The following is a 15,910-nucleotide window of genomic DNA, read 5'->3' on the forward strand; positions in this document are numbered from 1 at the left end:
GAGTTGACTCTGCCAACTCAGCAGAGACAATATCCGTCTCCTTTGTCGCATCCTTCACTATAGGAACTCCCTGTAGCTGTATGTGGACAGCACGGTATTCATCTGTGCTGCATGTATCCTTGTTTAATGTATATAAGGTGTAATCAAACCACTCTAAAACTTTAGCTTCATTTTGAAATTTGGGAAGAGCAAAAAAATCATGGGCAGTGCATTCTGGGGAATATTTTTTCCGCTTTAAGCTGTGGAAAAATGGTCAGTTGTCTGGACCATGACAATGCTCCTTCACACACTGCTGTCTCTATTGAAGAATTTTTGAAAAAAATCAAGAAATCTACACACACATTTTCTGAACTGCTTGTTCCATTTGGGGTCATGGGGAGCCAGAGCCTAACCTGGCAACACAGGGCATAAGGCTGGAGGGGGGGGACACACCCAGGACGGGACGCCAGTCCGTTGCAAGGTACCCCAAGCAGGACTTGAACCCCAGACCCACTGGAGAGCAGGACCCGGTCCAACCCACCACGCCACCGCGCCCCCCATCAAGAAATCTAGTTTTAGAAAAATTAAAGTGAAGCTGAAAGATGAAAGATTTCATAACACTCAAGACATCGATAATAATGTGAAGGTAGAACTTAGTCATGTCACAGTTGAATGCTGCCAGTACGGTTTCCGAAAATGGCAAGAATCATGGAACAAATGCACATCATCTGGGGTAGAAAAATTTTAAGAGGATCACACATGAAAATTATGTCTTGGAATGTTTTGGTCACACCTTGTATATTTGTTGTTTTTCTTCAACACTTTCATTTGTATATAGGTGAAATATTGTATACGATAATTTTTTAGGCATGTATGATATTATCTGAATGTTTTTACCTGTTGTGTTTTTTGTTGTGTTATGCTATGCCTGAGTTTTTTGGTTAATGCAATGAGCGATTTTGCATTGTGTTCCATAGTGCCTTGTGCCCCCGAGAACGTGAAGGCATATTACGACTGTAATGCAAGAGAGGTGGTGGTGTCCTGGGACCCCAGCTTTACAGCCACCTCCTATTATGTCATCGCTGAGGCTGCAGCAGGCTACAACTCATCCTGTAACACCAGTGACACTATGTGCCGTTTTGATGACTTTTTATGTAGCATGCCCTATAGCATCTATGTCATCGCCACAAACGACATCTGCTCCAGTCTAGAGAGTGATACAGTCTTCATAGAGACAGGTAACACAGCTCAGGGCGCTGGACCCAAGTTTGGGGAGGATGCTTGGCTCTTTGACCTTAGTGCTAATGGTGGGACCCTGCTCTACAGCCGCGTGTGAGCCCGAGAACGTGTCCGCAAGACTCGACTGTGACACCAACACAGGCGTGGTGACCTGGACGGAAGTGGATGGTGTGGACTTGTACAATGTGATGGCGATGGGGAGCAATAGGCACTTCATCACCTGCTCCAATGTTTCCAGTGCCTGCTGGCTGCCTGGCCTGGAGTGTGACCAGGTGTACAACCTGACTGTGACCACCATAGATTATGTGTGCAACAACAGCAATGCTTACCTGACGCTGGAGACAGGTGAGCGCATTTTCCACAGATCCCCAACTGACTCTTGAGCGGAAAGCTGAGAAGGCTTTTAAAAGAGAGATGCAGGTATCGTTATATGATCATTTTTGTTGGAGTCACCTTCTGAAATTGTCACAGGTCTAGTGCTGCATTATATCTTTTATGATATCAGTGGCATCAGTGAAATACATAAATTTAATATCTAAAATAATTCAGCTTTAAGAAGCTCCTGGGACAGCCTAAGAAACCTGGAAACTCCAGTGTAATTCCTTGAACTCTACCCTAAATGCTGCCTCTACCCTGGCTATAAACCTGTCCATGTTTGCTTCATACTTCAGTGCCCTGTGAGCCTTCTAATCTGAATGCATCGACGTGCGTCTCCAATTCCACCTGGGTGACTTGGATTGGCAGCAGCATGGCTCAGTCCTACGAGGCAATGGGGAAGGGCACTGATGGCCACGAGGTGTATAGCATCACGAACACCACCTCCACCTTCATGAATGGGCTGAAGTGCGGGCAGAACTACTGCATTGCTGTCTCCTCCATAGGCCACAATTGCACCAGCAATCCGTTCACATGTTTGCCTGTGCAAACAGGTAAGGAGAACATGCAAATCTGAACACGCCATGGGAGACAGGGCAGGAGCATGGCCGAAACACCGCCCTGTTATCCGTACTCACGCAGCAGCAGTTAAATACAGTAAATCATCCTACGGCACGACTGTGACCGCCGACTCTCTCCCATACCAGTTCCATGCCCACCGCAGAATGTGACCACCCAGATAAACTGTGGGTCTGGCATCATCGCAGTAAGGTGGAACCTTGACGGCTATGCAGATAACTTCCATGTGCTTGCTGTGGCCAGTGATGGGACACAGCTGTCCTGCAGCACTAACAACACGTGGTGCCCTATCGGACCCACTTCTTGCGGTCTTACCTACACCATCCGCGTCACTGCCTACAATGGAGGGTGCTACAGCTCACCCAGCCTGCCTGTCCAGGAATCATCAGGTGCCAACAGCCTTGTTAAGCTCTTCTTGGCTCTGTCTTGTAGACCGTGCCAAAAAATGTTATTTAACATGAATTTTTTTCACCGTTTTTTGATTCGGTACACAGCTGTACTTTGAAGCTGATCACAAGCCTAATTGTTTTTTCAGCCCCATGTATGCCCAAGGATGTTTCAGGTAACTTGAGCTGTATGACCAACTCTGTGTGGGTAAAATGGAAGCCTGCAAGAGGGGCAAAGATTTACACAGTCTTCGAAGAGGGTAACAATAGCCAAAACTCCTCGTGGTCCACCTCCAACTCCAGCGTCGAAATAACGGACGTGTCTTGCGGGATGGTCTACACCTTCTTTGTCACGGCCTCTAACGACCAGTGCTCAAGCAAACCAAGCTCCAGCTTTACGGTCAAGACAGGTAATAGTAATCATTCGATGAGGTATAGTGCCTAATATCAGTGATTAGGTGAACTACATGGTGACGCATTAACCTTCGCCAGAATCTTGGTGAACGGACAATGCCGAGGTGCTCCAATATTTCACAAATCTCAGTTGCTGAATTAAGTGGCGGGCATCTCAAACTGCGGAGTGGCTCACACGTACGTTTTTTTTGTTGCTCCCTCCAGCCCCCTGCCTCCTCACCTCCATCAGTGCCATCACGGGCTGCAACAGCAGCATTATCCATGTGTTCTGGGAGAAGACACCCGCATCGCCGCTCTACACCGCCACGGCCGAGGCAGGCGACAGGAGCACGATTACCTGCAGCAGCACGACTGGCACCTGCGACCTGATGAACGCAGAATGCGGCTCCCAGTACGTCATCACCGTGGCATCTTCAGACAAGTGCAGCAGCAAGAAGAGCACCCCTTACAAGATCAGCACAGGTGCGCCATGTTCTACAGCGAGGCCAGCGCAAAAATTATATTTCACAAGAGCCTTTATTTGTCGATTTTTGTACATCTGCTTTCTTAATTTTATGCCTGAGAAAGATGACTTGGGGTTATAAAGTCAAAAATACTTCTGCACCGAGCACACTGCTGCACCTGCCCATGTGCTTAAGGTTGAAGAAATTGTCATCTGCAGTCTTAAACTCAGGGGTGTGGTGGCGCGGTGGGTTAGGCAGGGTCTGGCTCTCTGGTGGGTCTGGGGTTTGAGTCCCGCTTGGGGTGCCTTGCGACGGACTGGTGTCCTGTCCTGGGTGTGTCCCCTCCCCCTCCAGCCCCATGCCCTGTGTTGCTGGGTTAGGCTCTGGCTCCCCGTGACCCCGTATGGGTCAAGTGGTTCAGAAAGTCTTAAACTTTGGCAAAATAATTTCTTTTTCAGCTGATGAAACTATGTGAAAGAGTACTACTGTTCTATAGGATTTTGTCTTTTGCAGCGGGATTGGATGTCGTGGACTGTAAAGTCACAAGGGGTACCCACAGGTTAAATTTTAAACCCCTCTTACCTGCTCAACGCAGCAAGAATTTGTACCATTTTCATGGTACTTTTCCTTCCTCTCCCTACCTAATTCTTGGAATCTTACAGGTTTTTCCTTTGTAAATGTTGTCTACTGATATAACTGTCTTTTGGTTCCAAGTGTTGGCCCTGAAGTGATCTCTGGTCTCCCTGATTTAAGCCCCTTGCACACCTGTGGACATCAACATTGACAGAACCTGCAAACCTGACGGGATCAGGGTTTCCTGGGCTAATTCGTCTGTGGCGCAGTACTTCCTCCTGACGGTCACATGGAGCGACGGGAAGACGCAGACCCATAACACATCGGTGAACAGCTATACTATCTCCAAGCTGCCGTGTGGCCGCACCTACTCCTTGTCCATCACTGCCTTCGCGGGAAACTGCAGCACCCCCGCCAGCTCAGCCGTCACCTTCAGCACGGGTGAGCCGTGACTTTAGCCGTCAACGCAGCCAGCCGGCATGCTCCTTCTCCGTCAGATTTACCGTACCGGTCAAAAGTGCGAGTACACGTGGGCAGCCTGGACAATGCTACTGTGGGATGAACTGGACAGAAGAGTAAAAGCAAAGCAACCCCATGAATGCGAGTACAAATATGGATCCTTGGTGAAAGCGCTACTCACACTTTTGACTGGTACTACATGGCTGTGAATTTCCTCTCTGCTCTCTCTTCCAGAGCCTTGTGTCCCAACCAACCTGCAGGTAGAGATGCAGTGCTATGCCAACTCGTCGATGCTCTCCTGGGATGCCAGCAACGGATCCAAAGAGTACTTTGCATATGCGCAGAGTGGCAATGGGGACACATTGTACTGCCACAGCATCAACACCACCTGCACCTTCAGACGACTGCAATGCGGCTCCACGTACAACTTCTCAGTACGGGCCTCCAATGGCATCTGTAACAGCTCCTTCAGCATGCCAGCTGAGAAGGGAGCAGGTACAGTTCTTCTGCTCCTGCCGAAGACGATCCCCGTTGAGTTCAGTTCAGGGACAATTTCACATGTAACCTGAAAGCAACCATAGTATGAGGTCGACACTTGAACGACATGTTTCTGTCCTCTTCAGCTCCATGTGCCCCTGATGCGGTTCGCACGCGACTGCTGCCCATGGAGAAACAGGTGCAGACCGTGTTGGTGTCCTGGGAGCCCGTGCACTGTCCCAATGTCACATACCTGGTGGATATGACTGGCAGCATAGAGGGTGATCCCCAAAAGCTCATCCATGTGTTCTCCTATTGGACACAAGTAACCTTCTTTGAGATCCCGCTTCCCTGTGGCACCAAGTACAGTGTAACAGTCCAATCCAGGAACCCTGCAGGGGTCAGCAAACCGTCAGCGGCGAAATCTTCCACCACAGGTATGAGAGCTGGAAGTAGCGACTCTACCCGATTACAGCCCAAGCACACCTTCTCGCAAATGCAAAATGCAGCACTCATGGTGTATGTTGAACTGACCACCGTAAGAAAAATACACAAGTGATGCTACCGAGCCCAGTAACGCCTTTGGTAGAAGAAATTAAGTTGCTGTTGGCCCATTTCTGTCATTTCAGCTCCCTGCCCACCACCTGACATCACAATAGTTGGTGACAGCGGCTGGGGAGAGATGTACTGGAGCCACTCTGTGTTCGCCGCAGAGTACAGCGTGTTTGAGCTATCGGCCGCTGGCCGGACCAGGGTCTGCAAGACTGACCGGCTGTCCTGCACGCTGTCCGACGTGAACTTGACCGCCCTGGAGGTGACTGCCAGCAACGGTGTGGGACAGAGCAACCCCAGCAGGGACATTTTCAGTAAGTACGCACCAAGTGCAGCTTTCAACAAAGGCAGACAATCGCATGAATGTAGCAGAAGCCCAATTCTGGAATAGAACATAATTTGTTTTACTGATGTGGGTGTTTCTGGAGGTTATTTCAGGAGCTATAATATGTACTCAGGCTGAGGACTAAAGACTGTTCACAAGTGTTTGTCTCTTGTTCAACAGTTTTGTCACGTAACTTTGCGAGAGTGCATCCTTTTGCAATGGATATGCCTACTTATTTACACACGATGAGTAAGTATATCATTTATTGGTATTTAAAGCAGGCTAATCATTATACAGGAGTGCGGTCTATGCTGTTAACATCTTTAAAGCTTTTAAAGTCCCAAATAAAAGAAATGGGAAATTTTCCAGGAAAAGCGGACCGAGGTAACGAAACAGCCGGCCTTCTATTTCTGCTTATTTTTACAAGTTTGTTTTGTAAATACAGATTTCAAAACCAGAAATTAAGTGAGTCATATACGTTATTTTATACTTTATGCACTGTAGCTTTTCATTATAGCGAGTGCAAGGATTTAGGCATCCCCCATCAGGTGAGTCAGGTAAAAATATACCTATATGCACACAACTATATTTATTAACGTTGAAATGTATAAATATATATACGTACATAATAAGTCAAATAATGCAGTTTCAAGAAGAAACATAAAGACATAAACTTTGCATAAAAACAGAGCTCACGTGCGCAAACACAGGTGTCAGTCTTGCGAAATATGCTCGATTAGACTTCTGAGTCGAGTGAAACGAGCGTTTGTTTCCAATAGAAGAAGTGTCACCTCCTGAAGTGAACGTTACCGTGGATGGGACCTCTCTGCACGTACGGTGGACGCCAGTGCAGGACGCCAAACGCTACGTCCTCAGCGTCGCGGAACAATCCGACGGCGAGCCCGTCAAGGAGCTGCAGACGTTCGTGAGCAGAACGGCGTCCACCGTGACAGACCTCGCGCCTGCCACCAGACATTGCGTTTCGGTGTCGGCTGCGGGAGACACCGCCGCGAGCCCCTTCTCTCCACCCGTCTGCGTCGTCACGGGGGAAGTCTAATTCCACGTTTCGTAGTCGAGGACGGAAGAGCGGAGCAGCCTCCGAATCGGCCTTGGGCAGATCCAACGCGACGCGTCACCGTTCAGATTAAGAAAGGCTCAAATTCTCTCTGCGATGAACTCGAGGGCCTCATGTAATTTCCGTAGTGTCTTCCATTCACGCTCGGTAGGCTGAAAAGTAGTGTGATTGAAATTGTTTAAAATCATCAGATACAGTTTTCCTGTCCCTACCAAAGCATGCGCAAGCATCTGTCAGAGCTCTGTTCGCAAAAGACTGCGGGACATTTCTGTCTAAACGTATTTTCCGGACATGCTTAGAAAATTCCAAGAAGCGATTCCTCTGTACTGGCAAAAAGTCGTTTTAAATTCTGAGCCTTGCTGCTTTAATCACATGTGTACACGAGGGAAAAGTAGATACAGTTCAAATAAATAATTTATCAAGAATTTTTTTTAAATTATATTTTCTAATGTACCATAATATTTTATTTTTTGAGCATTCCCATTAGTCTTTTTTTTAAAATTCATAAAGGAATAAAAGCCTATGAAACATTAAATACTTCTTTAAATATTTCTATAAAAGGTCTAATTAGAATAAAGTTCGGTTCACTTTCGCACTGCAGTTAAAAGTACGGTGAAGGTGTTTGACGCTGCTAATTCTGAAGCTCCGCTCGCACTTTTCACCTTGCAGATACAAAGCAATCGAGCTCCATTTCCTATGCAAGACTGTCGTACTGTGTGTACAGTCAGTGAAAGTACACCATGAATTTAGTAGCGCATTTCGCCTTCTCTGCAAAACTGAATGAGATTAAAAGCAAATTAACTTTAACCCCTAGGTTTGAAAATCACCGAACGGCAGCTGGCAACATGGCTATGATTGTGACCTTGTTAGCAGAAAGCTGGTTGGCTCCAGTCCCTGGGCTGGTTAACCAGACCTGCCTCGGAAAAACACGTTAAAAAGATCTTCTCCTGGCAGTCAGGGGTTGGAACAAACTGGAGTAAATGTGGCAATGAATTTTAAAAACTTCACTAAACCGCAACGAGGTTTATCGCATGGAAAATAGAATTTCTTAGAGCAAGTGTGCAGATCTGCTGGAGGAAAAATGAGTGAGTAGTACTTGCAAACTTCTGAACTGCAAACCATCTCTCATCGCTCCTGTCCCCCAAATGTCTGTTGATCAGGCATGTCTATTAACTGCCACATTATTAACATCAAAACATATGATGGAAACATCTTTCATAGCTTGCTAGTTAATAAACTAAATAGTTAATAATAAAGTAATACTGCATACATGAAAGAATACCTGTTTTAGATACATACTCAGCCCTCATACAGCAAAAATGTAAAATATTACACTTATACAAAGTTACCTACAGCAATTTTCCACATTTAAGCAGCTGATTAATTTTTACAGAAGCAATTCAGGTTAAGTACTTTGCTCAAAATTGAGTGGTATTTCAACTTGGGTTATTAGTAAACCATAAGCACGTAATTATTAACTGTGATTTAAATCATATAAACAGCTTTTATAACCTGAATACTGACCCAGCATACAAATATAGCCTAAATCTTGGGATTGGATGAAAATCTGTCATTGTATATATATGAAAACTACACAGTGCTTCTAACAGGATGTGTCTGTGTGCTTTATAGAGTGAAAGACACAGGCTATGATATGTGAACTTGACACCAGAAGCACTAGTGAGACAAATTATCAACACTTCTCTATACAGGGTATTATACACTGGCTCACACCGTGCGTCTGAGGCTCTGTATCTCTGCAACTCTGCACTGGACGAGTACTTATTCATAACCAATAAACAAAACAGAGGACAAGCAAAACATATTTTTTGTTGCAACCATTATATTGGTGTTATTGTCATACATAGAAACATTACTATTTTTGGTATTTCAATTAATTTTAGCTGACATTGTGTCCAGGAACAGATTTTCTTTCCTTTATAATAGAGGAAGAAATAATGGCAATTCCACCTCCTTGCAACAGGAATTCACCTAATGGGAGGATTATATGTAATGAGGAATTGATGTATATACTCACACAGACAGGAAGTAAGTGAAATTAAACACAAAACTTGTACGTTATAAGAAGTTTATGTACCGATCTGTGCACTTTCCATCTTAATTAGTATAAAATGGGAATGTCAGTTTAAGTAAGCAGATGTCATATCTGATGCCAACAGAAGATACATATTTTTATCAATTGCTATAACTAGACAAAGGCTCAATTTTTCACTAGCACTGGTTACTAAACTGGAATATGTAGGAAAAAACTCACATTTGACAGCTATTACACAAAAGTATTTTTATTTGGAAAAAATTGCAACAAGGCAATTAACCAAAGAGCACAAATTAGGGTAACAGTGCCTCATACAAATTTACAATTGAAGTGGCTCCATAGAATTTAAAACATTCATATCTATATTTACAAAGTAATCGTTAACCTTCTGGGGAGAACAAAAACAGTTTAAAAAAAATTAAAACCCTTTCATGTTAAGCTGAGCACAGGGCAGCAGTGCTGGATGAAAAGGACACAGAGGCACTTCCCTGCTAAGAGGAACCTACATAGGCAACCTAGAGGGCCTCAGAAAGGAAGGCCTTGTTGTAACTGCACTAGATACTACAGGAAAGTAGACAAGCTAAAGAATAAAAAAAAAAATCAAAAGAAGAGAATCAAAGTCTGAATTCTATCCTGCTGCCCAGTATCCTCTACCCTTGCTCTGCACTCTGGCTTCTTTTGCCCTCACATTTGCCAGTAGTCTGCTCCTTTCCATTGCTGCTCTCCCGTCGGACAGGGCGCTCCCTGCTGCGGCTCCGCTTGTGAGGTTTCTCCTTACTGTGGCTGCGCTCTCTTTTCTTGGCTCGGTCCTCACCGTCAACTCTGACCCTGCTCCTGCTGCTGCTCTTCTCTGGCCGGTGCTTACCAGAGCGGTCCTTGCTGCGGCTCCTGCTCCGGCTGCGCTTGCCTCCGCGGTTCTTGCTCCTGCTTCGACTGCGCTTGCGGTTCTTGCTTCTGCTCCGGCTCCTGTGCTTCCTTTCCCGGCTCCTACTGTGCTTTTTTATCCTGCGTTCTTCCCTGTGTCTCTTCTCTTCTTTCTCCTCCCTGAGCTTCCTGTCCTCCACCTCCCCTTTGCTCCTTTTATCCTTTGCCCGCTCACCATCCCTGGATCTCTCCTGATCAACACCCTTGTCCTTGTCGTGGTCACGGTCCTTCCTCCGGCTCCTGTCGGCATCAGCCTCCTTACGGTCATTCTTTTTGTCCCGACTGGTACTACGACTTCGACGCCGATCCCTCCCCCAGCTACTGCGCTGCTCCAGAATGCGTTCTAGGCTGCGGGAATGTCGCCGATCCTTGTCTGCCCTTTCTCGATCCCGATCCCTGTCCCTGCCTTCCCTTTCCTTCCTCTGCCGCTCCCGCTCCCTCTCAAGCTCCCAGTCAAAGCTGGTAGACCCATGACCATCTCTATGGTGGCTTCTGCTCCTTGACCTTTTGGGAGATCTCCGCGGAGTAGGGGTTCGTCTGGGGCTCCTGCAAGAAAGTTGTCAAAGGACTGAATGTTTGGATAATCTCTGGACAGCTGGTTGCCTAACAGGACTCAAAATCCCATGTTCGTACCTGGACCGCTTCTCCAGCTCAGCCTCCTCTTTGCTGTCCTTCTTAAAGATCTTCCGCGGTCGGCTCTTCAGCTGTTGGTCGATTACCTTCTGGACCGGCACTGGGATCCGCGGGAAGAGTGTGGAGAACCACTCCAGCTTGGTGAGGAATGAGCGTAGCATTTCTCCAATGGTCATGACACACCCACCTCCAGCTTTCACATCAAGTTCCTAAAAAAATAAACAAAGAAACGGTCATCCAGGTCTTTGCCAAAGTGTTCAACACCAAATAAGCTTGAACTCTGAGTGGGATCTCTCTTAAAATGCAGAATTAATTAAAGTCCCTTTAAAAGCAGTGCCTTCCATCACTGAAGTCATCTAACATTTATATAATTGTGATAAACAAATACCCAATGTTCACCTCTGTATTCAAAGTTTAAAGCAATCATCCCTGTTTTATTCAGACACTAGTGATGTACAATGTTAGAAATATCTGTAGAAAATTAAAAATGCTTAGATAGTATCTTACTACGTTCCTCTCCAAGATAGTGTTTACACTATAGGTTCCTTCATATTAAGATGTATAAAACAGCAGAAAACCATCTGCCTTTGGTGCAGTGATGTACAAATGGCATGAAAAGCAAATTAATGACCATCTTGTTTAAAAGGGGTCATTACCGTAACATCTCCTTCCCTGCTATGCCATCTCACAGTTCAGGACAACTTAGTTACTGTCAGGAACAAACCTACAGTGCAAGCACACAGGAAGAGGAAGGTTTAAACCAGCCACAAGGAAAATAAAGCTGAAGGGTAAAACAGCTGCTTCCACTCACACACTCAAACCAACATTGCTGAGAAACAACTGCCAATTCACCTGCTGCACAAAGGGGATCTGAAGAAGGAAACACTGAAATTAGCCAATTGTCAGGAAATAAAAGAAAGTTAGTACTGCATTAGAAGAAATATATCTATAACAACTGGCCAATAATTAATTCCTGACTTGCATCTGAGCCTGTTTTTTGAAACAATCAATTGCTGCCTTTTATTTAGCTGGCATTCTGTATCAATCATTTTCTACAGGGCTGGTGTTACATGTATGACATCATTTTTGAATACTTACAGATTACAAATTGCCGATATAGTAATCCCAAATTCTGAAATTGAAAATAGAACTGGAATCGCAGTTATAAACAACGATCGCTAAAGTATCTATTCATGGTTGAATATTAAAAGAACCTAAAGGTTACGGCACATAATCTGAAGATAATGACATTGTTTGATACCAAAATACCTTGGCATGTTATGGAAACGTCTGTACTTAAGGACTTTTTCCATGTGAAATCACATCACTACATTTACGATAGGATTACTTATTGTTTTGCCTATAGAGTCAGATAATAAAAGGATTGCGCTGGCCTTGTATTATGATAAGTGATCTGATTGGCTTTATCCCCTTTTTCTTGCTGCATGACAGCTTTTTGCATTTTTGGGGCTGAACATAAGATTAGAGAACTTTTGAATATTTCTGCTACCTTAGACATTCGTTCTCATAACGTTCATTATATATACATGTCAAATTTACTGAAAGAGGTATGATCTCTTGCAAAATTGTGACGTCAGAAGTACATATATCTTTCAATTATTTTTATACAGTAGTGTTGCTAAAAAGTTAGTTCAGTGTTACAACACAATACACGGTGACATACCTACGACTGTTTCAAATTACTAGCCAAATAAATCCCATAAATGGTAATGCAGTTTATAACGATGAAACTGTTAAAGATTGGGAGAAAAAAAAAAATTGTCTGAATTGAAATTTGTGGAATTTACCAACTCTGAGAACATATAAAATTATATAATTTAAAATACATTACTTTTACATATCCTAAACGCATTAAAAATGAAGAACACACTAGGCATGCCATTCTAAATTGAACTCAACATAATATTCATACATACCTTGCCAAAACTGCTAGAAAGCAGTGATCGATTTTCTATTGTCAGGAAATTTTAGAGGAGAATTGAATTATACCAAATGAAGGCAAAGGTGAAAATTAGTTATATGCATCACAAACTGATGTAGTAAAACATCAATACATCATGTCATTTGAACCATGCACAATGTAGCATATTTACAGCTGAAATTGATAAAGAAAAAAATATTACCCTTTTCGACATACCTCCTCATCATCAAAGAAGGCATCAAACCAGTTCAGAAGGTCTGCTGGAGGTTGGGTATACCTGTTTACAAATTCAAAGAGCTCTTTTTACAAGAAGGACAACAGGTAAATTCAAGCCTAAATTCACATCAGCACAATCTTTTAATTAAAAAAAAAAAAAAACATCATCTGGTAAACCTAGTAAAACATTTTCTACAAGCCACTCACATCAAAACACAGAAATTTACACATGGTTTATGCAAGTGTTTCAACTTGAGACAGCTATCAACGAGGCTGAATGAAAACATTTGTGTACCTTATGTACATGAAGCCGAGGGCTCGAATGTAGGGAGAGTCGGTGTGCGTGATGAGGCCCATCACTTGCTTGCGTGTGAGCTTCAGGGTAAACAGCTTGTACAGCAGACAGAACGCTGTAGATACGATGCCACCTGTCCCAACTCCCCGGACCTGCAGGTGTTCCAAAGCAACGAAGACTTTCAGACATCCGCAGACAGCATCTCTGGCATGGTCAAATACTATTTCGGTGAAAGGGACTACTCACTGATACTTGTCAGCATGTAAGACCCATGGGCTTGCTCTAATCTTTGAAAAACAGTTGAGCAAAAGGCACGTACTTCTACTTACCCCTCCGCACATTCCGGTCTGGCCTGCTGTCTTGCGGCTTCCCTTTTCCCAGGGCTCCACGTGAGTTACCTAGAACACACAGGAGATTCGCCACCGCTGACACAGCTATTCGTTTCAAATTGATCTCACATTAACCGAACTTTTGAGACAATCTACCGCACAGTCCAAAACTGGTCCAATTTCACTTAGATCAACCTGATAAAAAAAAAATTCATGATTAATTTCTCTGGATTAACGCTACCATCATATATTACTTATTAAATGCACAGCGACTTGGTTAAAGTCTATAATATTCTATGAAGTTTCACTTGCCCTTGTGGAAGGTTTGATGAAAGAAAAAAATAACCATTATTCCAGAAACCTCCACATATCTTCTCTGCGACTGAGGTCTGCTGAAAAAGATGCGGTAACTTGCAAAAATGCCGAAATGTGCTGTACATATCTGCGTGGGCACTGTGCTAGAAGACCATCTTCCCAGGGAGGGAAGCAACACCCAGTGACTAGAACAATCAGCCAGGATCCACAAGGAAAATGCATTGCACTGAGCACACATTTGTCTGCAAACCATATTACACTCCTCCTCCAGTAAATGCAATACTTGTGGCTCCCTGGATCAATGGATTTGTCAACACCTGTAAGGAGCATTTACAACTATTAATTAAGCAGACACTTTTCTCCAAATTGATGTACAACTATTAGTAAATATTATCTAGCTGATACCTTTATCTAAGGTGACTTCCAAACTCCATACAGGCTGGGCTGACTTCCAACACACAACTGAATGCATTCACCGGCCGGGTGCTGAAGCATCACCGCCTCCAGCTGTACCAGGTTGCCACTTCTATTGCATCACAAGCCGGATACTGAGACGAAGCTTGTGAATTTTATGTTAATACAGAATAGGAAAGATCCTTGCCTTGTTTTGCGTAGTTTTTTGGAACATGGTCCCACAAACTGGAAAAATCCCAAAGTAAAGCCGACACACACGGCGCGTCCTTCCGGGCTACACAGCTACAGCGTGCTGTCAATATAAATATGCCTACTTACACTCGACAACATTTGTTTTTAGCCTGAAGCGTAGAGGATGGGGCCACCCGAGGGTTGCTAGTTTAAATCTCCGCTCCTGCTGCACTCCCCATTAATTAATTCATTTAACTGACGCTTTTCTCCAAAGCGACTTACAACGTTAAGGTTACAACTATTTACCCATTTATACAGCTGGTTAATGTTACTGGAGCAATTTTAGGGTTAGTGCGTTGCTCAAGGGTACTGCAGCCGGAGGTGGGGATCAAACTTGCGCCTTTAGAAAGGCAGCAGCTCTAACCACCACGCTACTCTCGAATAAGGCGTTTAAGCAGAACAGAACTGAAACAGTGAGAACTCCAGCAGTATAAAGCAGTACAGCATTACGAATAGCTGAAGCATCAGCAGTGGGGGGGCGCGGTGGCGCAGTGGGTTGGACCGCAGTCCTGCTGTCCGGTGGGTCTGGGGTTCGAGTCCCGCTTGGGGTGCCTTGCGATGGACTGGCGTCCCGTCCTGGGTGTGTCCCCTCCCCCTCCGGCCTTGCGCCCTGTGTTACCGGGTAGGCTCCGGTTCTCCGTGACCCCGTAAGGGACAAGTGGTTCTGAAAGTGTGTGTGTGTGTGTGTGTGTGTGTGTGAAGCATCAGCTGGATAAAGAAAAAAAAAAAAATAAAAAATTTACCTGGAAAGACCTGACTTGTGGCAGGAGACTAGACTAGGGGTCCCCAGGTATATTCTGCTGAAGTATGGAGGAGTGACCCAGTAACTAGTAAGTAGTGTCTAGCAGTGTAAGTCACCTTGGCTGGGTGAAGGTGTGTGGGCTAGAGTTCACTGGAAGTCGCTTTCCTTGCCATTGGGATTCTGCTAAATTACTAGAAATGTATAGTAAATCATGTATATATTTTGGCACAAAATGGATTTACTAAGAATGTCCAAATCAAATCATGCCATGAGGTGACATAATATTAACGAGTGAAAACAAGCGCGGTAACAGTCGAGAGTAGGAGGAGCCCGAGTGGCGCGATCATGATCATCATGTGCTGGAGCAGAAGGGCCGTTACGTTAGTTATAAGTTACCTTGAAGTAAATCTCGTCCACGACCTCGTGGTACGTCTTCAACTCGTAGAGCTGCACCTTGAAGTAGGGCGAGGACAGTACGTTCGTCAGGATCATTGGGTTCAGGTTCATCGTCTTCTCGTTGCCCCACAGGGGCAGCACGTTGCCCTGTTTGCCCGCGGGCGGCTTGTTCACGGCCTGCTGCTGCTGCTGCTGTTGTTGTTGCTGTTGCGGCGGCGGCGGCGGCTGATTGCCCGCCAACGCCGCGTTGTTGGCCATCCCGCCCGCGTCTGTCTCTTCTTCTTCTTGCGTTGCAGCAGTTGCGCCGAACGAAGAGGTTCGCGTTTCAGGCTAAATTAGTTCCACTTTGTCACTGCGCCTCCATCAGCGCTACACTTTCAGACTGTTTTGTGAACCTGAAAGAAAACGACAGAAATCAGTCGACGTACACGTTATGTCACTGCGTATTCTCTATCATTCTCGGTAGGAGGCGGCTTTCTTTGCATACCGGGAACCAAGATGGCGGTACTACTGAGGCAAACGGAAATGGCCGTTACGTATT

General features: G+C 44.9%; 1 protein-coding gene across 5 annotated transcripts; it reads right to left on the reverse strand.

Annotated features, from left to right (window-relative positions):
• Positions 1–9,225: 9,225 nt before the first annotated feature.
• On the reverse strand, positions 9,226–15,884 carry LOC108935390 (pre-mRNA-splicing factor 38B-like). Of its 5 annotated transcripts, XM_029255003.1 has the most exons (7): positions 15,857–15,884; positions 15,370–15,764; positions 13,272–13,340; positions 12,943–13,094; positions 12,648–12,708; positions 10,490–10,698; positions 9,226–10,402 (listed from the first exon to the last, which is right to left on the reverse strand). In XM_029255003.1, exons 2-7 carry the CDS (start codon positions 15,625–15,627, stop codon positions 9,583–9,585), a joined length of 1,569 nt encoding a protein of 522 aa, XP_029110836.1. In that variant the 5' UTR covers positions 15,628–15,764; positions 15,857–15,884; the 3' UTR covers positions 9,226–9,582. The 5 variants fall into 5 exon arrangements, with proteins under 5 accessions (XP_029110836.1, XP_029110837.1, XP_029110839.1 ...); XM_029255004.1 differs by lacking the exon at positions 15,857–15,884 and having other exon boundaries at positions 13,262–13,340; positions 15,370–15,465; XM_029255006.1 differs by lacking the exons at positions 12,943–13,094; positions 13,272–13,340; positions 15,370–15,764; positions 15,857–15,884 and having other exon boundaries at positions 12,634–12,655.
• Between the last annotated feature and the right edge of the window lie 26 nt (positions 15,885–15,910).

This window comes from Scleropages formosus, chromosome 9 (genome assembly GCF_900964775.1).
Source record: "Scleropages formosus chromosome 9, fSclFor1.1, whole genome shotgun sequence".
NCBI classification, from domain to species: domain Eukaryota; kingdom Metazoa; phylum Chordata; class Actinopteri; order Osteoglossiformes; family Osteoglossidae; genus Scleropages; species Scleropages formosus.

Bases quoted from the DNA above. Each gene is read 5' to 3' on its own strand.
- LOC108935390 (XM_029255003.1), bottom strand. From the start codon at position 15,627: ATGGCCAACAACGCGGCGTTGGCGGGCAATCAGCCGCCGCCGCCGCCG. The intron at 13,341-15,369 runs GTAACTTATAAC...TGTGTGTTCTAG, and splicing joins TGGACGAGATTTACTTCAAG to GTAACTCACGTGGAGCCCTG. The intron at 10,403-10,489 runs GTACGAACATGG...ACTTTCTTGCAG, and splicing joins GAGCTGGAGAAGCGGTCCAG to GAGCCCCAGACGAACCCCTA.